Here is a 26,819-nt window from a genome sequence, read left to right as displayed (position 1 = left end):
TCAGCGTCACATAAATTTCCTCTGGCATGTGGTCAGCGGAGAGGGCAAAGCCACTGATCCCGGCAAGACGGTCGCTGTCCGGGAATGGCCCACTCCTCGTACGGCGTGACAAGTTTGCAGTTTCCTCGGGCTCGCGTCATACTACCGCCAGTTTGTAAAGGGCTTCGCTGACATTGCTGCCCCCCTTCACCGCCTGACAAGGAGTGGCGGTACGAGATTTAGCTGGCCTGACGACGCAGAGTGTGCTTTCCGTACACTGAAACAGAAACTGTGCAGAGCGCCTGTTCTGGCCTATCCATCCCCCACTGAACGCTTTATTGTTGACACTGATGCGAGCGACAACGGGTTGGGTGCCGTGCTGTCACAGGTCCAAGAGGGCTCCGAGTGTGTGATGGCATACTTCAGCCACCGCCTGGACAAGGCAGAGAGAAACTATTGTGTGACACGGTGCGAGCTATTGGCAGTGGTTGAGGGGCTTTGGCATTTCCGTTCATATGTGTACGGGGTGCCTTTTCTGCTGAGGACAGACCATGCATCACTACGATGGCTGTTGAACTTCCGGGAGCCTGAGGGCCAGCTAGCGAGATGGTTAGCCAGGCTACAAGAGTTTAACTTTGTGGTCGGAGCACAGACCATGCAGAATCCACGGGAATGCTGTCACGCTGTCTCGCCGGCCGTGCGCTTCCCACAATTGCAAGCATTGCCAGTGTGCTGAGGACAAGGAAAGCCAGACTGCTCCCGCCCCTCCTGTGTCACCCTGCATCTCCACTGCGGAGCTGACTGCGGCTCAGAGGGCCGACCCGGAACTGGCATGGGCACTAGATGCTTTGGTGGCGGCCGCCGTACCGGACTGGGATGATGTGGTGCAATGGGGGCCCGTAGCTAAAGCGTTACAGTCCAACTGGGACAGCCTAAGTATCACTAGGGGCGTCCTGCACAGTTTGGGAAGACCCGAGCACTGGGGGCCGCTTAACTCAAACTGTGGTGCTGCAGGGCCTGCGTGACACTGTTCTGCAGGCCGTCCATGGTCTGCCCAGGTCTGGCCACTTTGGCATCACAAAAACTCTTCACGGACTGAGGCAGAGATTCTGGTGGCCGGGCTGCAGGAATGGAGTAGAACTGTCTGTCCATTGTTGTGACACATGCGCTGCCAAGAAGGGACTGGCGAGAGTCTCACGTGCGCCCCTCCACCCCATGTAATCCAGCTGCCCCATGGAGAGGGTGGCAGTGGATGTACTGGGGCCGTTTCCAGTGACTGAGTCAGGCAACCACTACGAGCTCATGGCCATGGACTACTTCACGAAATGGCCTGAGGCGTATGCGGTGCCCGACCAAAGCGCCATTATGACAACAAAGACCCTGCTTAATGAGTTTTTTTTGCTGTTTCAGCATCCCGGAGGTCCTACATAGCGACCGGGGCCGAAACTTTGAGTCGGACGTCATGGCCGAGGTTTGCCGCCTGCTGGGGGGTGCACAGGACTCAAACGACACCTCTTCATCCACAGGGTGACAGCCTGGTCGAGCAGTTCAATCGGACCCTGGCTACTCAACTGGCCATGACTACCCGGGAGAATCAAAACTGACTCTCGTCCTGTTGGCGTGCTGCTCCGCCATGCAGGAGACTACTGGTTTCACCCCCGCCATGCTCATGTTTGGCTGTGAACTGCGGTCACCTGTGGACCTAGCATTTGGTTCTGCTACTTCCCCCGTGGCCGGTCCAGCCAGGCCACAGCACACGCGGAGGTTACTGCGGCGCCTACCGGACTGTGTCACATAAACTGTTCTCTCACTGTGAACTGCCTTGTTAACGTTCTCATGCCGTGTTATGGACTGTTTTTTTTTTATTTTTATATTATTGTCTCCCGAACTGTTGATTGCCTTACTCATGCATACCCTGGTTATGTGCACTGTTCTCTTTTTCCGTTTGGTATACCAAGTCTGTTCTGTGCCAGGTGTTTATTGTGCATTGTGGTGATGCCTGACCGTTTTGATGCCATCTTGACACCGTCACCGTACTACTGTGCTCATGCCAGGAGTCGGTATGTTAATGCCTTGTATGCGACATGCGTCTGTGCGAGTTCTACCGCCCTTGCTGTTTTCCTCCAGGATTGTATTTGCGCTTTACCTGCGCAATGTGTAGGATCTGTCTCATCCTGCTGTAACTGTGTTGACTGTGCCTGGAACGATGTTCATGCAACCTTGTGCTGTTTTGGTTGCCCCTATGATGTGATGCTGCTCATTGTGTGTTTTATACAATGTCCCTGCTCTTTTACGTTACTGGACTGTCCTGTGTGTTGTCGCTGGGACGGCTGACCCCTAGGGGGGGCACCACCGGTGGTTTAACTCAGCCCGTAGTCACGCTGCTGTTTAACAGTGCCTATTACCTCTCCCCCACTCCAGTCAGCCAAACCTGCTCAGTGCACGGCCACAGACTGAGCCTGTAAACACATGAACGAGTTGAACAGTGGCCACGGACTGGGCCAACTGGTGCGGGCTGACGGCATGCAGCGGAGATCAGAAAAAAAAAACCAACTTGTCCCAGAAAATCCGGGCCGGACTATGCAAACATACAGCCGCTGTGTCACTTATTAATACAAGTAGTCCTAAACTGGAAAAGCCTTGTCCATACTAATGGCACATTAATTGTATCTCCCTGTTTGTATCCCACGAGTGACAAGTCAAGAGAGAGATGCCAGTTGCACACTGACACTGCTGAGGGTCTAACTCATCATGTGATCCCTCCACGACACGGTTGACACTACTGAAACGTGAAAAAATAAGTCCGCATTGCCGTAAAGATGGAGCAGTCTACGCCAGGTGGTGGCTCTGAAAAGCTGAGAGAGAGAAAAAGAAAAGCTGCAGAGGTTACTTACTGAGTGAAAAATGTAGGTTTCAGTAGATTTCCAGTTGTTTTTCGCCTGTATTTTGTCATTTTTGTTAAGTTTGTTTATACAGTTATATACAGTGTATATATATATACACACATATATATATATAATATAGTGGGCCAGTCTGTCAGGAACTCCTGGGCCACTTTTTCTCCCCAGTCCGCCCCTGATGACTGCCCATTAATTAATACATAATATAACACATTACATAATGTAATATCAGACACTTTGCAGTTCCATACAAAGTGATGCTTTTTATGAACACTCAACTCCATGAAAATCGAGAAATCGCCGAAATAACTCTGCCGCCAGCCCGAAGGTGGCAGTAAAGAGAAAAATGTAAGTCGTAAAGTGTTCGGAACGAAACCAACTCACAAATGGCGGCACGAAAGCGAAGCGTAGTGTGGTCGTTTTTCCAAGCTGAAGACAACAAGAGAGTATTATGTCTTCTCTGTATGAAGACGGTTTTATATTTCGGTCACACAACGAACATGCTTCGGCATTTACGAGCGAAACACGCGAATGATTTTTCCGCTTTGGACAAGAGGAAAACAACAACGGACAAAACAGGATCTCGGCACAGCAACAATGGCTGTGTAGAAGGTTTGGACTGTTCATAGCGAGTCCCTGTGTGTCTTAGCGTAGCCAGCAACTGTTATACACCATAAGAGCTTCCTCAAAATGCAGTGTTTACGTTAAGGTCTTCACCCCATCTGTTGGTCAGACCCCATAAGTGAGATAATCTCGCTGACTCGTGGCGCTATATCGTGTAAAGATAACGTTCCGATGACTATTTAGCCGAAATTCACTCGAAATCAGTCTTCGCTGTCTACTTCCGGAACGAATCGTTCATTTTTTAATTCGTTATCTAGTATCTACAGAACGAGTCGGTTTATTGGCGCAAATGAATCAAATGTTCTCATTTTGTGCATGGGCGATATAGGATCAGAGAGTCAGCTAGCGAAGCTGCGCTGTTTCCGCACAGATTTTAACGTTAGCCTGCTATATTTGTTATAGATTAGTGGTGTTTACCAGCATCTCTACATTTTTTGCACAAACCCACATCACAACATGCCTGCTTATTCAGTGTTACAGACGGCTTGGTTGAGGTACACTGGGACCCAATATGTGCTAAATGAAGTGGACCATGAGAACTGAGAAGAATTGGTTTCAAACATGAATGCTTATAAACCTCAAATGTCATACTACATGTGGTAGAATGTTTAAGTGGAGAAATATGAAGAAACCGCAGATTTGGAGAATTTCTATCTTTTGTTATTGGAAAGCCATTTTTTGCCAACCCAATCAGAGCAAATATACAGACGTCAGGCTATACCTTTTGTCTAATTACAGAATGATGGATGTAAAGAATACTGATTGGATTAGCCACTTAATAAAAGTCATCTCTGTCTTCCTCTCACAGTTACAGTAGTTATGGATGAGGAACAGGTGGAGGTTCAGTCGGAGGTGGGCGATGCAGAGATGGATGGAGCCATAAGGGGGATCTTATGTGCCACAGCAGGGGAGGGGTCAGGGTCTGGATGTGACAGAGATGGCACGGGAGGGCAGGGCAGCCCTGTGCCTTCACCAGCACCCAGCAATCGCAAGTGGAGCGCTGTGTGGGTGCACTACCAGAAAGTGGAAGAGGAGAAGAAAGCACTGTGTCTCCTCTGCATGGAGAAGATCCAGCATCAAAGCAGCACCGGCAACCTCATCAGACACCTGCAGAATAAGCACCCAGCTGAATACTCACAACTGGAGGAGCATACACAGAAACGACCCTCCAAATGCAAGCCACAAGACCCAGAGTATTGCCCCCCTAGTCTTGCCAAAAGTCGGATTGGGACTTCAAGTCGTAATATCCAGTCACAGCATAACAGCAGCCACATGAACAAACATTCAGGTACAGTCTGCAGGATGGCCGTATGTCTGTCCCTTTACCATCACACTCATTACCATGTTATATCCAGGATGTTTCAGGGACCAAACTGGAGTATTGCCATGTTATTTGAACTCTCATCACATTTTAAAGTGTGTGGTTATCCATGTTGTGTAAACATTTTTAAAGGTGCATCAAATGTGTCCAGTCTTTTCATGTTAATATTGGCTTTTTTGATTCAAATACATTTTAACTAAGACAGCTGAACTTAACTGGTATATTTGTTTTCTCTTGGTGTAAGGCTTATATATAGGAACAAGTCTTTGGCTTGTCTTACATATTTTATTTGAATCCTGATATTTTATATTTTTCATAAAGTTAAAAATTAAACTGATGGAATTGGTGCTGTTTTTAAAATAGCCTTTGGCTCCATCTGATGTGTGGTATCTTGGTCCAGGTGTCGACTGGAGCGAGAGGCGCAGGTTACTGGAGCGTGAGCGTGAGTTGACGGAGGCACTTCGGCGTGTGCAGCAGGAGGAGGGGCGGAGCTTACAGCAGCAGAGGGACTTCATGCAGCAAATCCGTGAGCTGGAAGCTGAGAGGTGGTCTCTGATGAACCAGAAACGTGAACAGGAGGATGAACACCACAGACTGAGGCAGGAAAAAGAAGAGCTTGAGAAGTCAAAATTGGAGCTCCAGAAGGAACGAGAAGCTTTACAGAAGGAGAGGGAGGAGCTCTCTAAAGCAAAGGAGGAATTTTGGAGAGAGAGGGAGTAGCTTTGACTGAAGACAAAGGTGGTCTATAGCGACATAAAAAGATTTTCTATTTTTATGGTAATAAAACTTTAGTGATAGCTGATGAAAGATTTAGTAATTTTGCTTTTTCGTATGGGCACAATATTCCATGTTAAAATATGAGCAAAAGGTTGGGGAAAGGGTATTTAATGTAAAGGAAGTATTCAGCTTGTTTTTGACAAGGAGACTGTCAATAATCTGTATTAAAAAAAAGTTACTACTCAATACAACTCTACCGCACACCCCTGTTAATGAGGGTTTTTAATTGTTTTTTAAGCAAAAAATTGTTTCAGCCACAGAATTAATCCACTTTCCGTGAAGTGTGCATCTAGGATACAACTGTGCTTGTCTACTGATTATTTAAATTTTTATTTGTTAAGTAACTTAACCAGTAATAACTATAAGTATGTTCTGTGGTAGTATTTTGTATCTTCATAATAGGAACCTTTATTCGTAGGTGAATGTGTAGTAACATCACATTATCAACGCATTTATGTAGCTGAAAGCTCCAAATACTATGAACTATGTTAAAACAAATAACTAGTTTAGCTAGCTACATGTCAAGTGCGTTACTTAGGCAGTTTTTTTTTTTTCGTGTAATAGCAGCAGCCTACTTAGCTAGCTAGCTAGCTAACTAAATTTGTACACACTGCTAATGTCGGACTTGTGTTACTAAACATAAAGAAACGGTTTGCTACAAGATATTAGATGTTAGGTTTCTCATTAAGATACATGACCAGTAGGCCTATGAAAATAGCTTACCTCCAGCTTACCACTGGATGGGGAATTCTTACAAGATCAAATCTTACGGGACTGAGGCAGGCAGAGAAGACACTTGAAAACGAAGGAGTCATTTTTCTTTTCGACTGCTTCATAATTTCTCTCAGAAAAAGGCCCTGGGTTTAGTGTGGAGTTACAGTTTCGTCCGTTTGTATGTGAGGATCTGTTCTCTCTGACCGTTACGCTGCTATCGAACGCTGATTGGTGCGCGTGCCTTCGCGCTTCTTTTTCGCTTATTTTTCGTTACTTTTGTTTAATAAACACGTGCCTATAGGCGCAATAGATTTTACGTGATGCAGTGGAGCAAAAAGTAAAATATTTTACTTTGGAAAAGTAGTGGAGTTAAAGTAAAAAAAAAATTGAAATATTTGAGTCAAGAAACAAAAAACTACTTAAGTACAGTAACGAGTTACATTTATTTCGTTACTGTCCACCACTGTATAACATACACTATATTTTCTGCCCGGACAGAGTGACACGGCAATTAAATTATTACATGTTATAAATTATTACATGGAGATCGTGTTCGATTTATTTTGCATTGAACCAAATATTCAAAAACATAATTCTTTCATGAAGGACGCTACGTCAGATTGAGTTTTCGTAGCAAAATAACAGCATACGACACCCAGATATGATTGCAAAGTCTATGGCATTGAGTGTTCTGTGCATATATCATATCATCAACCCCGTTAAGATGACCGCTGAGGAATTTAACATCCTCGTGAAAACGATTACTGCAAGGTGTTTCTCTCCAAATTGTAACATTTAGATAGCTTGATCTACATGTACTTAAAAATATGCGCTATTGGTTCGAGGGTCGCCATGGACTTTAAACGTCCATTTGTCTAGAGGGAATATTTTTCTTTTGATTACACATTCTTTTCTGTGGGACACCTGCTCGTTTCGAGACGCAAACGTTTAACAAACGCGCGTAAACTGGGCCTTAACGGCCGCCGTTGTGCCATCACGTGATCCGTCTCGGGTTTTTCTGCGTAGAAGCTAACAAGGTGTCCAGATAGCTAGCTGTCAAAAGTGCTTTAATACTACAATTTAATTGTTTTACTTGTTTCTCCTCCGCACTTAAGGTTCCCTATTAATCAATTTGTACCAAGCCAGAACAGACGAATAAGTCAGGTAACTATGAAATTAAATTCTAGCTAATCTAGGTAACTAGCAAACTTACTTCCTAACTAACGTCAGCCCCCTTGTTGTGTCTGTCCAAGGTTCTGCGAGAAGAATCGAGGGGATCAAATCCAACATGTTGCTGCGTTACTGCCCGCAGTGCGGCTCAAAGTTGCAGACTGGGTTCAAGTTTTGTCCCTCTTGCGGGGAGAAGCTCCCCTGTCCGATGGTCGACCACCCTACCCATTCAGCAAATACTGAGATGGTAAATGTGTCTCAGTCTGTGCCCTCTGCCGGTTCTGACAGTCCCCGACCCGGTCCAGCGCACCCAGCCGTGAACCAGACGGAAGGTAAAGCTGGAGACCAAGAAACCGAGCTCTAAACGTATACACACATCAGCTTGTTCATTAGAACATGCTTATATTACTTCTCAAAACAACACATCGACGTTAAAACCTTTCTCGACATCGCCCTTAACACCTTCACCCCAAAACTGTAGTATATCATGTTGAATATGTAGGTTCTCTACGTTATCTTTATTTAAAAATAAAAAATTCGGTTCGATCGTGCGTGTATTGTCACACCCCTTTTATACATCTTGCTTAGGCAGTTCAACTGGAAAGTACACTATGCTGCTACTATTTTTAAATCTGAAGAAAAAAAATCAAGGTTTGCAACATATAATCAGGTTTGTTAATTAAATTTTCATTCTTTCTTGCCAATTAATTTAGGAGCTGTAAAACCCACTGCCTGCTTGACGCTAACTTGTTCACCCATTCAAACCACACACCAAAGATCCAACAGGATTACCAGCAGCCCGGGGCCAGCAACTGTCCAACTGCCTCAGACACCCCCGCATGCAGGTGAGCTGGGAGGTGGCACTTAACCAATTTATTTCATAAACAGCTACAAAAAAGCTCAACGATATGATCCTGCTTCAGACAAGAAGACTCTGAAATCACCACGGAAGCGGAAACCAGCTCCTGATAATCTAGAGGCCAAAGTTCCCTCTCCACAGTCTCCACAGGAGTCTCAGACTGCTCATTCTACAGTGTCACTGACTCCTCCTTCAGGTCAGCAGTTCAACAAATATATGAATGCATAATACGTTCGTGTATTATGCATAAGTTTGTGATGCTTTGAAGATGTGCTGCCCTGTCTTGAGTGGTGTGTAAATGTTTGTTGTCTGTGTTCTCAGGCAAAGGCAAAGGGAAGCGAACCAAGAGGACACCTACTGTGGTGCCTGTGCAGGAAGGGGCGGAGTTTTGTGACCAGTCGGGCAAAAAATGGCAGCTGGTGAAACTGTTGCGTCAGACAGAGGTGGAGTTGACATATCAAGGTAAAATAATCACCTGAACCCCACCATATTCATATATTAAGTATAGTGTGTGTGTGTGTGTGTGTGTGTATGTGTGTGATATATATATATATAATACACTATATTGCCAAAAGCATTCGCTCACCTTCTTTGACTCGCATATGAACTTAAGTGACATCTTATTCCTAATACATAGGGTTCAAATATTGGTCCACTCTTTGCAGCTAGGACAGCTTTAACTCTTCTGCAAAGGCTGTCCACAATGTTTAGGAGTGTTTTTATGGGGCTTTTTGACCATTCTTCCAGAAGCACATTTGTGAGGTCACATACTGATGATGGACAAGAAGTCCTGGCTCTCAGTTTCCGCTCTAATTCATCCCAAAGGTGTTCTATCGGGTTGATAGAACCAGTCAACTTCATCCACACCAGACTCTGCCATCCATGTCTTTATGGACCTTGCTTTGTGCACTGGTGCACAGTCATGTTGGAAGAGGAAGGGGCCAACTCCAAACTGTTCCCACAAAGTTGGGAGAATGGAATTGTACAAAATGTCTTGGTATGCTGAAGCATTCAGAGTTCCTTTCAGTGGAACTAAGGGACCAAGCCCACCTCCTGAAAAACAACTCCACACCACAATCCCCCCTCCACCAAACTTTACACTTGGCAGTCAGACAAGTACCGTTCTCCTGGCAACCACCAAACCCAGACTGGTCCATCAGACTGCCAGATGGAGAAGAGTGATTCATCACTCCAGAGAATGCGTCTCCACTGCTCTAGAGTCCAGTGGTGGCGTGCTTTACACCACTGCATCTGACGCTTTGCATTTGGTGATGTATGGCTTGGATGCAGCTGCTCGACCATGGCAACCCATTCCATGAAGCTCTCTGCGTACTGTTCTTGAGCTAATCTGAAGGCCACATTAAGTTTGGATGTCTCCAGTGATTGATTCTGCAGAAAGTAGGCGACCTATTTGCACTATGCACTTCAGCATCCGCTGACCCCGCTCCGTCAGTTTACGTGGCCTACCACTTTGTGGCTGAGTTGCTGTAATTCCCAAACACTTCCATTTTCAATTGACTTGACTGTGAAACATTTAGGAGTGAAGAAATCTCACTACTGGATTTGTTGCACAGGTGGCATCCTATCACAGTTCCACGCTGGAATTCACTGAGCTCCTGAGAGCGACCTATTCTTTCACAAATGTACAGTCTACGTGCCTAGGTGCTTAGTTTTATACATGGTAGAGATGGGAACACCTGATTCCGATAATTTGCATGGGTGAGCGAATACTTTTGGCAATATTGTGTTTGTGTGTGTAGAGGGAGAGAGAGATTTATCTAAATCTAAATTTGTGATCTTTTGTTTAGTGCAGCATAAAAGCGGAAGAACAACTACAGAAGACGGCGCACACATTTTGAGAATGGTGAGAATGGCCCCCGTCATGTGACCATGTTCAGTATGGAATGAGTTCTGTGTTGTGGTATCTGAGGAGGGAAGTGTGCTTGTGCTTCTTCTGTAGGGTGCTAAAGAAGGACACATGTTTGTTGAACAGAACTTCCTCCAAAGAGCTGCCAAACCCACTGCAGGTCTGTCAGCAGACATGATTTTGTGAACTTTTCAGAAAATTAATTAGAACTTTTCGCTGATCGGGGTGTGTGTGTGTGTGTGTGTGTGTGTTTGTTTTTTCTCTTCAGTGGAGAAGTGGATGAAAAATCACAGTATGGACTTCCTTGGAATTCCATCCTGTGTGGGCTTTGGGATTTATGAAGCATACAGGTGTGTGTTAAATGAGTATGTGTGTTGTAAATCCTTTCATATGTGCATGTAAATCCTTTCATTAATCAGTGACATGTTTGCATGCTTTTTCATCCTTTAGATTTTTAATATTTCCTGATATGGGCCAACCTCTGCAGGCAGTTGTGGACAGAGAAGAGTCTCTATCTGAAAGAACTGTTCTACAGTTATCAATACAACTAGTGAGTGTTAGGAGTTTTGTCACCAGAGTGGATTTATCACAGTGTTTCTGTATGCATGTCTGTCTGCACGGTTTGGCGGTGTGATCCTGTATTCATCTGCGTTTCAGTTGGATGCTCTGGAGTTCATCCATGAGAATGAATATGCCCATGCAGACATCCACGCTGGCAGCATCTACGTCACCACTACAGCACACAGGACGAAGGTTAACATGCTCCTGTGCTCTTAGATCACTGCTACTACAGTTGTCCTTCCACTCCAGGGAAGGAGGCTTCCTTGTCGTTTCTTATCAGTACGTGTGTGTGCGCTTTCAGGTGTTCTTGTCGGGCTTTGGCCATGCATTCAGGTTCTGTCCAGGAGGGCAACATGTGGAGTATCGGGAGAACAGCCGGAACCCCCACCAGGGAAACCTCAACTTCATCAGTGTTGATTCACACAAAGGCGCTGGTGAGTGCAGCCGCCACAGGCCTGGTTGTGTCGTGTGTCCGAGCGTCCCACTCACAGCCAGGGCTGTGTGTGTGTGTGTGTGTGTGTGTGTGTGTGTGTGTGTGTGTGTGTGTGTGCACTCGCAGGACCTTCCCGCCGGAGCGATCTGCAATCTCTGGGCTACTGTATGCTGTCATGGGTGACGGGCACTCTACCCTGGAGTGACATCACTCAGACAAGCTCGGCCATCTGTTCTGAGAAGGAGAGGTATACACGCGCACACACATATACACACACACACACTTTTCCAGACACTTTTTCAGGCCTGTAGGAAGTCTTATCATACATATGGTAAACCTTGCATAGATGACGATGTTACAGAATCCTTAGGATTCTGACATTAGTGTAATGCTTGTGTAAGGTCTGAATATTCTTATGCCCTTGTGACTAAGTAGCTGTCTTCCTAATACAGGTACATGTCTGACATATCTGGGCTGATGAACTACTGTTTTAAAAAGAGAAAAGTTTCAGGTGGGTTTGATGTGAATTGCTGTATATATTGCCAGTATCATTGTCAGATGTACATTACATGGCTGTGTTTGAGCACGTAACACGTGTAGGAGAACCTCTGTAATTGAGTCGTGGGATGAATGTGTCCCTAGGAGCTCTACAGAGTTTCTTGTCTCAGGCAGTGGGCTTGTACTACACTGAGAAGCCAGATTACTCACTGTTCAAAGCCGGTCTTAACGAATCATTACAAAAGATGGGTGGAGCTTTGGGTGAGCCCCTTTTTTACAGGTAATGTGAACACTGCATGACAGTCTACACCCATCTCCACCCTACACCCATAAAGCCATGTTTTCTATTACCTTTGGTGCAGTTACCTCTTGTTACAGCTGTTTCTGTGTTTGTTTTCCAACAGATAAAAAAAAACCATGGAACGGCACAAAAGTTTGCAAAGTTGGTAATGTGAGCAAGACAGTGGCTATAGTTCCAATGTTTTTAGACAGGTCCTGGTGTCTTTTTTTGGTGTTTTTAGACTTTATCCTGGTATTTAATAACATTTTAATAATTGTGTTTGTGAATTTAAAGACAATGCTGGGATTTTTTTTTTTTTTTGAGTTTTTAGCACACTAGTCCAGGAAATTGAACATGTTATATGACTCTATTCATCATTGTTATTATTTTCAGTTGTAATAAATAAATAATAAAATAAACACAAATCCCAACAAATAATCGAATGATCGTTTTTTTTTTTTCTATGTGTAGTAAACAAAAGAAAAAGCAGAGAGGAAATTTTGGAATAGAAGTTTTAATGTTGCCTTTACAGTATGTTTGCAATGAACTGTACTATTGATAATTAATATGGATAATTATCTTGATAATAGGGTCTGGTATAGAATTTTACTGGTATGGAACAGATGTTGAAGCTATAGTTAGAGGCTGCCAAGAAAACACTATTTAACTAGTCAAATAATGGTTCACAGGTAATTAGGTAGTTATGGTTAGTGGACGTTCTCATTTTAAAACTTATGTGAGCAATACAAGCGGACAGTTGCTTTCTAGCATTTATATATTAAAGTATACATTGGATGTCGAAATGGCCAACGGTGCATGATGGGATGTTCGCGTACTGGAATATTTTTGCGGAAGTAGTTATTATTATATTATTTTTGGTTACATACTGCATACTGATTCGGGCCCCAAGCAACACGCGAGTAGTATGTAGTAGGCTGTGTCGAACAGGACCGACCCCGCGAGCCCAAATGGAACTGAATCGCGTCAGTCGCGTTCCAGAACGGAACGGAAATAAGAGCGTACCGCTCAAACGAGCGCGGGTTTTACCTACTACTTTTTAAGTAACAATATAAAACGGATATTACAATTAAATAATCACACTTAATATTCTTCATACTACATCCACTTAGTTTCTGTGTGTAGTTATAGCGGGCACGTTTGGCAGTATCGGATTTTAGCCCGCGAGCCACGGTCGGTTAACGTGATGCGTCGGTACAGACGAACCGAGCCCGAAGTGGAACCGTGGATAGAGCAGCTCGTTCAAAACTACGGCACGGGTCACCGCGAGGTCAGCCTGAGGGCGCATGTGGTCGGGGTGAGTGTGCTGCTACTGTGTGTGTGTTTTTATCTTTGTAAAATGTTATATAGTTTGAAGAACTGTTCCTGAAATGACCCCCGAGTGCAGGTGAGCACCCTGACGGAGTCGCAGCGCACAGACGAGCCCGACGCCTGCATGTTGTTTCTGTCCGACGGCCTTGTTTACATCCCTGCCGTGCTCAGCACCGCCGCCTGGGAACGCATGCAGGAGTGAGTACAGGCACCTGTTAACTACGTGTTATGACACCACTGCTTAAACACCTGAGTCCACACTCTCATTTTTGGGACATCATCCCCCATGTTTCATCAAACAACCGCAAACCAGTATATCCAGTCCTCATTTACAGCTGTAACTGGTTTGTTTCGGTGGTTTATGTAAACAGAAAAACGCACTGATGGTCATTCAGTCAGAAACCACCAGAGGTGTCAATTCCAGGTTCAGAAAGTAAAAGTCCTCACCAGGATTTTGCTCAGGCTTCCTGGATTGTGTTGATTCCACTAATTTTACCTGGATTGCACTAATTAGAAAATCTAGCAAACTTGAGCAAAGTCCTGGTGAGGACTTTTACTTTCTGAACCTGCATTATACACCTCTGGAAACCAGAGACGGGAGTAATGTAATGCTTGTCAATCTTCTGGGTTTTGTGTCAGGTTGGAAGAGAGAGAAACGTTTTCAGGGCTGGACAACACCACCGTGTCTGTGCGAAAATTTCAGCTGAACTTTCACATGGACGCTCAGTTGGTACGACAGAAAGAGCTAATTCTGCGTTCAATGTCAGTCATGCCAATGTTAACCTCATATATTACTGTTACTATTTCAAAAGGTAAAATAAGACACTGCCAGTGAACTTCTAATTTATTTGTTTGGGCTTTAGATGTTTATTTTAATGTACGAACGTCTGTTTCAGACATCTTGTCAGTTTTACCTAAGTGTGAGTGAAGTCATCACCGTGGGCAGAGTCACCAGACACTACCACCCACCCAGCTGGCAAGACGACCCTACACAGCACACATATGAACGCGTTTTCACGAACCCTTTCACCTCGTTGCTGTTTCACTTAATTAGTTAACTATGTGTGCTTGCCTCTTTCAGCACAACACTCCACTCGGTTAAACAGCAAATCTTACAAACATGGCGGTAGGTCGGTGTGTGTTTTTATGTGCAACATATGCTGTGAAGATTCTACATGCGATTTTGAGCTAGTAATGTGAGAGGATGCCTGTATGTTACATTTCATTTTCACCTTAGATCTCTAAGGAAACAGTGTTCATTCAGCTCACAGACAGGTTGGTATGACACGTCTCACACAAACACACACACACACACACACACACACACACAACAATTCGGATATTACTTATATAGATGAGCATATATGCACTTTCCTGTGGTCATCTAAAACTTTTTGTTGCTTTTCCAGGATTGCCTCTTTCCTGTCTTATGGGGGCTTGGCACAGCGATATCATCGTGGATTTGTTGAATGATGCAATAAATGGAATAACCTCGCCCATCGTGTGTCACTCAGGTGTGGCCACACCTACTACCTGGCACAGAGAGAGACTTCGCTGCAAGGTAAAAGCGTATCCAAGGCTACCAGGTGGCACCAGCTGTCAGCAGACTATCCAAACGTGTGGGGTTTTTTTTTTTGTTTTGTTTTTTTCCAGGGTGAGGAGTATTTCAGCACGCCTGTGTCTCATCTCCTAATCCCCGAGGAGCAGAGGGAGCTGTTGACAGCTGATCCTGGTACTGTCTACCATCTAATTAATTGCACCTTATCTTTAAGTCCTTGGGGAATTCCACTAGACATGCATGTGAGACTCGTGGTGCGTGTGTTTTTCCCTTAAATGTTCCTGCACCCAGATGAATCTGGTGGGAGTGAAACTCCAAGTGGCTTGCTGCCTGCCCATGCAGATGCAATGACATACCAGCCAATCACCGTTCAGGAGCACGAGAGACACTCCTCTACCGTGGCATTTGATAGGCCGACAGATGGGGACCGTTCCTCCCTGGACCACATGAGACCAGGTAGAACCCAGCAGTGGGTGGAAATGCTGAGTGTCTGTCCCTCCAGGGATCTTATTGTGGTGTTATTGTATTTTGCCCCTGCCTCTCAGAGGGGTGCTGTGGTGGAGGTGGAGCAGGAGGAGACCGAGCGAACCCCTGGGACATGTTCAGCCCTGCCCCTGCCGTTTTCTCAACCCCATCCTCCTCTTCAGAAAGTAGTTTCCTCTTTACTCTCCTCATTCTAAACACCTAATCCGCGCAATCGTATAAATTATACATCACCACGGAGACTGTGTACATTTTGTCTGTGTGTATGCACCATGTGTCTGTAGGAGATAATTTAAAACAGTCCTAAAATGTTTTAAACACACTAACCCAACTATTAAAGTCTCTCTTTGCTTTGGTAATGACAGATCTAAATCTTACAGTTCAGTATCACACTCTCCTGCTACCTCACTTGTTAAAAATTGTTGCTTTAAACTGCCCATCTAATGAATATCCTTCTTTTGTTTTGAGCACCAGTCTTTCATTAAAATTCATCCGTTTACAGGGCTGTAAAATGAATAATAAGTGATTTTGTTTTCATTTAGCCAGCTTGTCCTTGGTGAATGACAGGACCACCACAGACACACATCTGGAGAATGAAGTCCAGCACGTGTTGCGTCCACCACCATGCACCCCTCATGTGTCCCCACCCACGAAAACGGGCCAGGTAGGTGGACACAAGCACTGCAATCTTGCATTACCTTGAGAAAATTGTTACTATGTCGGAATTTATGCTGAGACTACAAGCTACGCTGCACAGTGTCTGCTGCACCTGTCTCCCTGCAGGTGCATTCAGATGGCAGTAGTTTCTCGTACTCGTATGAACCCAGTCCAGACGTCATCTCGGCTCTTTCCCAGTTCACGTGAGTCAGATCAATTGTCTTTGCTTGCCATTTTACAAGAAACACATATTAGCCTTTTCTGTTTGACTCATCATTTCACTGAATGGAAATGACAAGGAAAGCATGTAGTTGTAGGTGAATTTAGAGACAGACAGAGTAAATCACTGGAAGAGTCCTGGAAATGTTCACATGTTGGTGTTTATTTATTGTGATTTGAACAAATGAGTTTCCATGAATTCTTTGAGTTGTGTAAATTGGTTGAGTGATTGACAGTAGGACTTGGGTGTGTGTGTGTGTGTGTGTGTGTGTGTGTGTGTGTAGGGTCCCTGAGCACCTAGTGCAGTGGGCGGTGTCTCTCCTCCAGGCCCCTGGGCGTGTGCATGTAGATTGTAGCAGCAGAGCAGAAAACACAGAGGCAGCCTCGCTGACACACACAGCTGAAGATTGAAACTCCACCACTGCCACAAAATGCATTGTGTACATTTCTGTAATTTATATTATATACTAATTGTTCTGTAATTCTTATAATAATTTTTTTTTGCTTAATAAAATTGGCTTTAAGTTCCTCTGACTCATATCAATGTGTCACATCATTACATTTCTTTAATGTATAAGGGGTCATCACCACAGGGTTCATTTTAGCTCTGTTTATGATTACAGTAAGAACTGAGCCTTGTTAACACATCAGAGACACAGTGTATGTAAGTGGGAGTATAAGCTATAGCTGAGATGATGGTGACTGGAAGACAGGTTTTTGCAAGGCTGCATGACGATACATTCAATTAAACCTGGTTTTGTTAAATGTTCTTTAATGTGCCATAATTGTAAGATGTAGTACTGGAGGGCAATTAAAATCCAGAGACAATGTTCCTATCGCCCACATCACCTCCATCACACCCCAGAAACTGGAACATCCACTTAGCGTCTTTATTTAGCACTTTACTAGGTAGCCTTATCTTACACATCCACTGCACATTACAGTCCATCTATTTATTACAACATGTATTATTATTAGTAGTCGTAATACCACAACCTCAGCATCCCCTAACAGTCCTCAGACAGTGAAAATCAATCAATCAATCAATCAATCAAAGTTTATTTGTATAGCGCTTTTCACAACACATGTTGTCACAAAGCGCTTTACAGGATTTAAAAGGTTAACAATACTACGGGTCCAGAACCCTAATGAGCAAGCCAAAGGCGACAGTGGCGAGGAAAAACTCCCTATGATGGTGGGGATTAGGAAGAAACCTCGGGAGAACCAAGACTCAAAAGGGAACCCATCCTCCATTGGGCGGCCCGTTAACACACAAATTACACAAAATACAGACAAATACACAAGTCACACACAAATCACACAATCAGACTAAGTAAAGGTAAAAATGAAAGTTCTGGGTTATGATATTGTCACTAAATGTCTGTTGATGAACGCCAGGCTTTCATTCCATGTCGGAGCAGCGATGCTGGTATTGTAGGCTCCGACTGCAATGTTAAGCCTGGTTTATACTTTCGCGAGTGACTGTAGCGCGCGGCTCCGCCCACCTCGCGCGACCCTGCGCGAGCGGTGTAGGCGTTTATACTTTCGCGAACGTCGCGAGCGTCGCTGCAGTGTTCTCCGAAACGATAGGTGGCGATAGGTGGCAGTGGAGAATAAAAAACCCCTGCAAAACCGGTGAAAGAACATTTTACCTGACCAGAGACCGTATATATACACCAGGCATCAAACATAAATATGGCTTTGCAATGTTGTCCGAAACTATATGTGGTAGTATAAAGAAACACCCCTCAAAAAAAAGGGAATGAACATTTACCTGACGCATTTTAATGTTGCTTTGTGTTTCAGGTTTGAAAAGTGCTGGAATTTAGGCTAAAGTACATTAAAATGTTGAAATTACGTTAACAAATACGAGCCTCTTGTAATTCCAGGACGAAACATGAGAGAACGTGAAGACGTTAAGATTGGGCGTTTTGAAAATAAACAACCATTAAATAATGTGATAAAAAGCGAATTATTTCGAGTATATATATTAATATTTAACTTAATTATGTTTATCGTGCTGGAAAATATTTAAATGGGCCTTGAAAGTGCCGTACAAGTGCTTTAATTCCACCTTGTATAGGTGTATGAACTCTGCAAACATGACTTTGTTGATCGCGCTGAAGCGCGGCGCGCGCGCGAAGTTACAAAATTCGGGAGGTGCACGACCTCGCGCCGCGACAGCGCGCGATGCCCTCGCGCACGGGCGGAGCCTCCGCGATTACGTCATTTTCGCCGCGCGGACCCTCGCGACGCTCGCGGCGCGTCGAGTATAAACCAGGCTTTACTCTCCAGGTGAACCTCGGAGAAAAGATACGAGATGTAGTAAATATGTAACAGATTAATCAAAGGCCAAACTAAACAGATGAGTCCAGGGCCGGAGTGGGACACTTTTTCAGCCCGGGAGTTTTATGACCAAATCCGGCCCAAAATTATTTTTCCCTCCCAATCGGCCCAAACTAGAGATTGACATGAACCGGCCCATCGGGAATCCTCCCGAATCTCCCGATTAGCCACTCCGGCTTTGGATGAGTCTTTAATCGAGTTTTAAACATTGAGACTGTGTCTGAGTCCCGAATAGAGGCAGGAAGATTATTCCACAATTGTGGAGCTTTAAAAGAAAAGGCTCTTCCACCTGCTGTGATCAACTGCACTATGTTAGTAAACTACAACAATAATACAACATTATTAAAAATGTCAAAGATGTGAAGCTTCCAGCCTCGCACCATCTCCCACCTCCTGGAGCTGTTGTTACCACGAATGTTTGGTATAAACCGCAGATTGTACGCGCAGTGTGTGTACTGTATGATACACGTGATGAATGCGGAAAGTTTTGAGGTTTGTGTTTTGATGACGTCAAACGCGCGCGACGCACACACGTGAGCCTCGGTGGCCGGTAGCGATGTCCGCCAAACGGCGCTCGAGCGGAACACGCACGGGGAAAAGTACCAAGAAAGAGAGACGGGACCGGTCCACCGCGATCAACCCCGACCTGGAGGACGCCGCCCTTCGCAGCGCGCTGGCGGACGCGTGGAGGAGGAGGGAGAGATATTCACACGGTCGGTGTGTCGGGGACCCACGTGCTCCCGTTACCGCGTCTGCACACGTTAAACGCGAATAATCGATACGACGAACCGCCGCTGATGGCAGTTTGAGTGAGACGTGAGTGTGAGGTGAACTGTGGCTTTTCTTTATTCATACAGGCAGTCTGCAGCTGGACTGCGAGCCGTTTCCACATTGTAAAATCAGTCACTTTATTCACGATGAGAGTTCGGCGCGGGGTCTGCAAAACGAGCTCCTGCAGCTTCACTTCAACAGCAAATCTAACGACCTGTACAAGTTCCAGCAGGTACCGAACTAACCGCCCACTACAGGTTCTGGTGGTGCCGTGAACTTGTCTTAACGATAAACAACCTGTTTTGTTTACAGTCTGACGATCTGAAGATTATAAAAGAGCCACACATTTCTGAGATAAGGTGTGTTTCAGTGCTAATCATGTCGTGAATACACTATCACTCTTTTACAATTTTTAAAACCAATTTCACTCTGTGTGTGTGTGTGTGTGTGTGTGTGCGCGCACACCCCTCATGTCCTAGGTCCGTCATTTTTGGACAGTTTCGCGCATGGCTGTCTGAGGTCATAGGAGTGGATTTAGAACCAACCGTTGACATTTCCTGTGCTAAGTATGAGCACACAGGTAACTCTGAGCCCCTGGGGAGGCAGATCGGTGTGCTGGTTGATGTGGAGTTGGCTGTAGGTGTCGTCTCCTAGCACCCATCTCCTAGCACCCGTCTCCTCTTCCTCCAGATGTGTTGCTGTGTCACGATGATGAGCTGGAAGGCCGGAGGGTTGCGTTCATCCTTTACCTCGTTCCCGCCTGGGAGATGTGTGATGGAGGGACTTTGGACCTGTACAGCACTGACGGTGTGTGCCGGTGGACCATGTCTTTGGGAATAAATAAGACCGACAACCGTGCTATCTCTAAAATACCACATGGGTGCTTTCATTGGCCACAGTGACGGCTTGGTGCTGAGTTTATATGCAGTAGTTGCCCTTTAACAGTGGCGCAGCTAGACTTTTTCAAGGGGTGGCCTCAGGGTGAGCAAGGCTTTATCAGAGGGCTCCATATACAAATGAACGAAAGGAAACACGTATTTTCTCTTAAAATGACCATTTCCAGTGGGGTGGCAAGGGCTCTATTGGGGTGGCCCACCTTTGGCTCCGCCACTGCCCTTTAAGGCCATGAAATACCGTTTTAACAATTTGTTACTGGCTTAGCAGTGTTCTTAACAACAAACAGGAATATTTTAACTCTTTATTTAGCTAAATGCACTTTTTATATTGTTTTCACTAAAAATAAATTTTTATGTAACAATTTATGTTATGCTACAATTATGCTGTATAATTTCACATATTGGACCTTCCTAAAGATAAAACATAAAAATATTACGTGTGATTAGGATGTCCTGACAGTTAGTGGTGGCTTTACAATTCTTAAGGTGTTTGTTTGTATTGTTTTCCAAATGGCCTCATCTGTTAAATGCTGCAAATGTCAACATTATATTTTGCTTAGAGCATCAGCAACCTGTGGGTGTCATGAAGTCTCTCCTGCCCTGCTGGAACACCCTGATGTTTTTTGAAGTGTCTCCTGTCTCCTTCCATCAGGTATCACATCTAACCATTTAAAACACACATGATGATTTTCTGTTTGTGTTAAAAAAAAAAAGATTTATGCAGGCTGCAAACTCGGTGAACTGTAACCCTGTGTGTGACGTATAGGTTTGCCTCTGTGGTTCTTAATTAATTCAGCAGAATGCTCCGTTTCCCTCAGGTGTCCGAGGTGATCGCTGAAGGGAAGTGCCGGTTGTCCATGAGTGGCTGGTTTCATGGCCCCTCCCTGCCGAGGCCGGCCCGCTACATAGAGCCCGCGCTCGCCTGTCACACACACATCCCCAGAGATGTAAGTCCAGTGTGCTGTGTGCTCACAGTGCAGTGTGCTGTACGATGTTGTCAGCAGCGTGTGCTATACGGCTCTTCCTGTGTGTAGGAGGCTGTGCTGTCTGAGTGGGTGAACGAGACGTACCTGCAGCCGCTCTATCAGGCTCAAGTGTGCTATACGGCTCTTCCTGTGTGTAGGAGGCTGTGCTGTCTGAGTGGGTGAACGAGACGTACCTGCAGCCGCTCTATCAGGCTCAAGTGTGCTATACGGCTCTTCCTGTGTGTAGGAGGCTGTGCTGTCTGAGTGGGTGAACGAGACGTACCTGCAGCCGCTCTATCAGGCTCAAGTGTGCTATATGGCTCTTCCTGTGTGTAGGAGGCTGTGCTGTCTGAGTGGGTGAACGAGACGTACCTGCAGCCGCTCTATCAGGCTCAAGTGTGCTATACGGCTCTTCCTGTGTGTAGGAGGCTGTGCTGTCTGAGTGGGTGAACGAGACGTACCTGCAGCCGCTCTATCAGGCTCAAGTGTGCTATACGGCTCTTCCTGTGTGTAGGAGGCTGTGCTGTCTGAGTGGGTGAACGAGACGTACCTGCAGCCGCTCTATCAGGCTCAAGTCCAGCAGGAGTTTGAAAGCAGTTCAGAAATTCGATTACCAAACTTCCTACAGGTGAGTCTGTGTCTCACACACACACACACACACACACTAGTATCATTGTACACCAATGATGGCCGGATAACAGCTCTGTAACACACGAAGGATGGACAGCAGGGCCGGCGCCACGAGGGGGCGAATGGGGGCGTTGCCCCCTCAGGCGAGGTGTCCCGCCCCCTCAATGTAAAAAATAAGAACCATTTATTTTACAAAAATCGCTACATGGTGCCCCCTCGGCCGCTCGACAATCGTTACACGCACACACACCCCCCCCCCCCCCCCGAAATTTTCTGACGCCCCCTCACTGTATATGTTCTGGCGCCGGCCCTGATGGACAGACATGTGTGAAACACATCTGCTCTTTTCTACCGTCACACCAAAGGAGCAAATTTCCTTTTCCATTTCACTTCTTACTGACCAGGCTGCTGAGAGCTTATAGATCATGTATGAGGAGCCAATTTACTGTGTGTATTTCAATCACATGTACATATGTAGCTAGAGTAACACCTAAATAATTAAAGATTTATATTTAATATAGAAGATGAACTATGCACCTTGTAGACTCATTTTCCCCTTTAGTGCAAAGACAACATTAGAACAGTTATACAAAGAACCACTGGGCCATCTAGAGCATAGGTGTCAAACTCTGGCCTGCAGTGTAATTATATTTGGCCCGTGAGTCAATACTAAATGACTAATAGAGCTGGCCCACTGGTATTTTACAGCGCATATATCGCCAACACTACAAATCCCAGAATGCTCTGCTGATGTTTTTCCATGTCAATCAGGACAGGACCTGTAAACACCCCTTGCTCTGTTGACAGTAGTCATAGCAACAACCTCTTGCTACTACTGGCACTGTGATACCCCTCACAAACATGGTGAAAGAAAAGACAGAAAACAGGAGCTTTGTGAACGGAGGAAGCAGAACACTTGTTTACATATCTAAAAGGCCATAAATAACATAAAACAGAGGCACTAAAAAAATCTGCTTATTACATTCTCCTTCCTCACCTAAATAGGAAGAGAAATTTAAGCAAGTGAGTGATGCTCTGCGATTGGCTGAAATCCAGTGGGAGAGAAGAGGCCCGCCCAATAAGAGGTGAGATCTGGGCAGTGCTAGGTTTCATTTATCAGTTTCACCTCAGTGTGTGTTTGTGTTTCAGATCAGAGATTCCTAAAGCAAGATTTGTTTAATTCCCTTTAACCAGTTATTTGTCGAAAAAGTAATGTGTTAGTTTTATGAACAAATATGAGATAAGCTTGTAATGTTTACAAACAATAACAAACTCTGATATTTTAAACAACACAGACATACAGTGACAATATGACAATAAACTGGGCGTCTTTTAGAAACCCTTTGAAACAGCCCGTTTAAAGGCCTCCTTGAACAGAGCCTGGGCCCTCAGGGGAACAGCACAGGCCAGAACAGAACACACACTATTCATCTGCCATTTATTCCCTAACAGTAGACAAGCTGAGTAGGTTATTTAAGGTTTAGTTGAACTGAGATAGTGTTAGTGACCCTTTCATGAGTTCCCCAACATTTCATGGTTTCCTATTATAATAAAACACAAGTAAGAGGGAACTAGTCTTGTTGAATTAGATTTTGTCTTCTTTATCTGAACATCTACCACTAAAAGAACCTCCCTGACACCTCCCAGAACCTCTCTAACCCTAACTCAGAACCTCCCTGACACCTCAAACAGCACAGTGTTCATGCTTTGCCCATGTGACATTGCTGTCCATGTTGTGTTTGCAAATGTTTGTGCATAATATACCATCGTTTGTGTTATTGTGCATAATATACAAATTATGATCAGAAAAGAGTTTATATTTAAAGTGTTAGTGTTTAACCTGTGTGTGTGTGTGTGTGTGTGTCTAGGTGCTACGCATCTGCAGAGTTGCAGAGTGTCCCAGCATGCCTAAAGGAATGCTGGGAGTTTCTGTCCTCTGAGCCGCTCTTCCTGCTGTTGTCCAACCTGACGGGCCTGTCTCTGCACTACCTGGCTGTGAGAGACGAGAGTGACAGTGAGAGTGGAGACGGGGAGGAGGACGGGGGACACGGGGCAGGTGGACCGGGCACTAGCAGAACCGCACTAGCTGAGAAAAAAGACAAAGGTGACGATCTGCTCTGCCAGATGAGTCCACCTGTGTGCTGCTCATGCTGAGTGTTTGTAGACTAGTTTTGTGTGTGTGTGTATGTGTGTGTTTCAGGCCCTCCGACCTGTGTTGGGGAACTGCGCCGCTGGGCTCATGGTGACTACACTCTCCTGCATGACTCCACAAAACGGGAGTTTGCACTAGACTTGCTTCTCCACCTGGGCTGCACAGGTAACGCCTGTTCACACACTCTTACACCGACAGGTACTACCAATTAACACTCTTGGCATATTCTTCTGAGGGCAGATACAAGTCAGTGGGGAGACTCTCTGTAGTCTGCATGTCTGCCGAGTCAGTCTTAATGTGCCAGCGTGATATGTCATTTTTGTAAATTTTTTTACACATTTGTAATTTACTGCAGGGTTTGTTTACCTAGTCCAAACCGCCACGCCCCAGTCCACTAGAGAGCAGTGATTCATCTTCTCTGTCACAGGGTGGAAGCCAGAGTTTGGAGGCTTTACATCCTATATTGCTCACGATGAAGATGAGGAAGAGGGTGAAGAGGTCAGTGTCACAAATGATCTTTCTTACAGTTGGTTTGTTTACTGCTGATATTGACAAAGTGCTGTAATCCACTTCAAGTATTCACTTTAATCATTAAGATTGGTACTTTGCACTGGAGAATGGAGAACCACTTTCCAGTGTGAAGACAACAGGAATTGCTAAATTAGCAAAAGCTTAAACCAACAGATTACCATTATACCAGTCCATATTTATCATCAAACCAGTCCACAGTGTTCAAACATTTTTGCATAATCTGTAAACATTCATGTATATGTTTTTTTGTGTGCAGAAGCATTTTGTGCATTCATGCAAGCTCATTGTGTTTTCAGCTCCTGACTGTGTATCCAGAGGATAATTCCCTGGCTTTAGTCTATCGAGACAAAGAAACTCTCAAGTTCGTTAAACACATCAATCACCGCAGCATACAAACTGACCACACGGCCTACTATGATTTCTCCTTCACATACTATGAGTGAACAGGACATGCTGAAAATGGATAATAAAGATTAAATTAGCCAAAGTTATACAGACACACTAATTCATACAGTACTTAAAACTCATAGGCTGAAGACTGTTAAATGTAATGTCAATTTCAATACCAGTTACTGATTGTAATTTGCTGTTGTAAATGACGTCTACATCTCATAAAATGTACATCGGATGTTGCAACAGGTGACAAGGAACCCTAACCCAAGGAATTAATAACGTTGTAACTAAGAAGGTGTTACAGTGTGTACACAGTGGGTGTAGTGTGATGACCTTGAACTGTGTCATTCATTACACTGTAATAAAACCAAACGGAATTTGTATTACAGCCTGAATCAGCACTGCGTGCTTGTCTCTGTCGGTCCTATCTGAGGCGTGGAGGTCCAGGGGTGAGGCTCTTTCCTTGTTTTAAGTGTGTATTTCTGCAGACTTGGGCAGTTTTTGCAGAACGCTGTTATCACCTCCTGGGAGACCACACAGAAGCAGTGGACCTCACTCAGCCTTTTGCACTGCGTCGACAAGGCGATCAGGGCGGAGTTGAGTTCCAGGGAGGGCGTGGTCTGCACTTCCAGCGTCTCCAGTGTGTTTGCATAACTCCGCCCAACCAGGCGCACCTCATCTAGCATCCACGTCCAGGTGCGAAGGCGCAGGTGTCGGACCGGGATGCTGGGTTGCAGCACAACCGCAACGTGCAACTCTGGGAGGGTGTGGTCAAGCTCCAGATCCACCCGCAGAGTAGGGTGCCTGTCCGTCACCTCCGCCCAAATTTGGTCAGAGAGAGGCGTGACGTACTTTAGTGAGCGCTCGCAACGCAGTTCGATTTGCTTCAGTGCTGGTCGATGAGGCAACATGAGGTCTTTGAGGACGTCCTGGGTCAGGCTCGCCTGAAAAAGGCCGAGCGTGGTCAGAGCGGGACAGAGTTTCAGCACTTTCCTCACGGTCTCCGCGACGACGCCGCACACCAGTGAGCTGTTGTTGATGAACAGACCACAGAGTGCAGGGCAAAGCGTGGCCACACCCGTGACGAAGGCGTTGCTGAGAGTGAAGGGCACGCCTCTCAGGTCAAGCACGGTAAGCGATGACCGATTCGTCAGGACGTCCAGCAGTCCCTGTAGCAGATCATGTCCAGCATAAAACAGGGGTGGGTTTCCCAAGCACTTGACACACAGTGTATGGAGCCGACTGTCACCTCTTGCAAAAGTATGCCGAAGAACCCAAAGTCCTGCTTTCCTATTGGCTGGGTCTGTCATATTAACACACAGCTTCAAGTGTCTGACTATTGGTAAGAGTCTAGACAGAATTACAGGAACGCTTGCTCCAGACTCGCACCTGAAATAATAAGGACAGACCAGGTAAAGCTCAAGTGCAGGTTCTTGGAGAATAACACATCAATTTCTGAGACTTTAGTCTACTTACCGGATCTGGGTGTGCGTCCATGCCCCGGGGTGTGTCAGGCTGAGGGACCAGGCTCTGCACACCGTGAAGGCGCTGCATTTATCCTCCAAAGGGAGGAAGGAGAATATGTGCGCTAGGATCTCCTCCGGTAACTCCATTTAGGTATCTTACACTACAGATTTAGTCTTCATCGGCGCACTTTTGTCTTTCAGTTGCTAAAAATCAAACTATATAATCACGTCCGTTACGAAAGCGGACACTAGACAGCTCAGTTGATGAACCTGGGGCTGAAGTTCGTCTTTCTTTCCTAATCGATCGAGTGTTTTTCTTCACTTCCCCTTACGCCACGAGTTCCGCTGCTAAACACACCCCATCAGCACGGGGGACAGAGGCGCTGGCCAATCCCGTTGCTCCGTACTGGCTCCTCACCCAATCAGAATGCACGTGGGTG

The 26,819-nt window shown here is 45.4% G+C and overlaps 5 protein-coding genes across 5 annotated transcripts; 4 read left to right on the top strand and 1 right to left on the bottom strand.

Annotated features, from left to right (window-relative positions):
- The first annotated feature begins 3,236 nt into the window (after window positions 1-3,236).
- Window positions 3,237-6,366, top strand: LOC143528275 (uncharacterized). Its single transcript, XM_077023920.1, has 3 exons — window positions 3,237-3,491; window positions 4,312-4,791; window positions 5,225-6,366. Exons 1-3 carry the CDS (start codon window positions 3,266-3,268, stop codon window positions 5,542-5,544), a joined length of 1,026 nt encoding a protein of 341 aa, XP_076880035.1. The 5' UTR covers window positions 3,237-3,265; the 3' UTR covers window positions 5,545-6,366.
- A 621-nt stretch (window positions 6,367-6,987) lies between these two features.
- vrk3 (VRK serine/threonine kinase 3) lies at window positions 6,988-12,146 on the top strand. The gene is made up of 15 exons (XM_077023916.1): window positions 6,988-7,479; window positions 7,569-7,817; window positions 8,199-8,330; window positions 8,409-8,540; window positions 8,666-8,806; window positions 10,153-10,208; window positions 10,305-10,371; window positions 10,480-10,561; window positions 10,662-10,761; window positions 10,869-10,964; window positions 11,074-11,206; window positions 11,332-11,452; window positions 11,658-11,716; window positions 11,848-11,983; window positions 12,108-12,146. The coding sequence occupies exons 2-15, from the start codon at window positions 7,604-7,606 to the stop codon at window positions 12,109-12,111; spliced, it is 1,473 nt and encodes a 490-aa protein (XP_076880031.1). The 5' UTR covers window positions 6,988-7,479; window positions 7,569-7,603; the 3' UTR covers window positions 12,112-12,146.
- Window positions 12,147-12,283: 137 nt separating this feature from the next.
- acd (ACD shelterin complex subunit and telomerase recruitment factor) lies at window positions 12,284-16,757 on the top strand. Its single transcript, XM_077023917.1, has 13 exons — window positions 12,284-13,298; window positions 13,389-13,510; window positions 13,952-14,042; window positions 14,209-14,288; window positions 14,394-14,438; window positions 14,550-14,587; window positions 14,722-14,873; window positions 14,966-15,044; window positions 15,162-15,326; window positions 15,416-15,520; window positions 15,896-16,017; window positions 16,137-16,213; window positions 16,514-16,757. Exons 1-13 carry the CDS (start codon window positions 13,188-13,190, stop codon window positions 16,638-16,640), a joined length of 1,314 nt encoding a protein of 437 aa, XP_076880032.1. The 5' UTR covers window positions 12,284-13,187; the 3' UTR covers window positions 16,641-16,757.
- Window positions 16,758-19,070: 2,313 nt separating this feature from the next.
- Window positions 19,071-25,301, top strand: ogfod1 (2-oxoglutarate and iron-dependent oxygenase domain containing 1). The gene is made up of 13 exons (XM_077023915.1): window positions 19,071-19,288; window positions 19,433-19,578; window positions 19,659-19,705; window positions 19,826-19,926; window positions 20,037-20,153; window positions 20,803-20,894; window positions 21,061-21,189; window positions 21,722-21,835; window positions 22,843-22,922; window positions 23,706-23,941; window positions 24,038-24,154; window positions 24,417-24,487; window positions 24,817-25,301. Exons 1-13 carry the CDS (start codon window positions 19,132-19,134, stop codon window positions 24,961-24,963), a joined length of 1,554 nt encoding a protein of 517 aa, XP_076880030.1. The 5' UTR covers window positions 19,071-19,131; the 3' UTR covers window positions 24,964-25,301.
- fbxl8 (F-box and leucine-rich repeat protein 8) lies at window positions 24,555-26,730 on the bottom strand. The gene is made up of 2 exons (XM_077023918.1): window positions 26,390-26,730; window positions 24,555-26,302 (listed from the first exon to the last, which is right to left on the bottom strand). Exons 1-2 carry the CDS (start codon window positions 26,524-26,526, stop codon window positions 25,309-25,311), a joined length of 1,131 nt encoding a protein of 376 aa, XP_076880033.1. The 5' UTR covers window positions 26,527-26,730; the 3' UTR covers window positions 24,555-25,308.
- Between the last annotated feature and the right edge of the window lie 89 nt (window positions 26,731-26,819).

The sequence above is a fragment of the Brachyhypopomus gauderio genome, chromosome 12, assembly GCF_052324685.1.
Source record: "Brachyhypopomus gauderio isolate BG-103 chromosome 12, BGAUD_0.2, whole genome shotgun sequence".
In the NCBI taxonomy this organism is placed as follows: Eukaryota; Metazoa; Chordata; class Actinopteri; order Gymnotiformes; family Hypopomidae; genus Brachyhypopomus; species Brachyhypopomus gauderio.
Note: the sequence above shows the minus strand (reverse complement) of the source record. Positions and strands in the feature narration are given on the sequence as shown.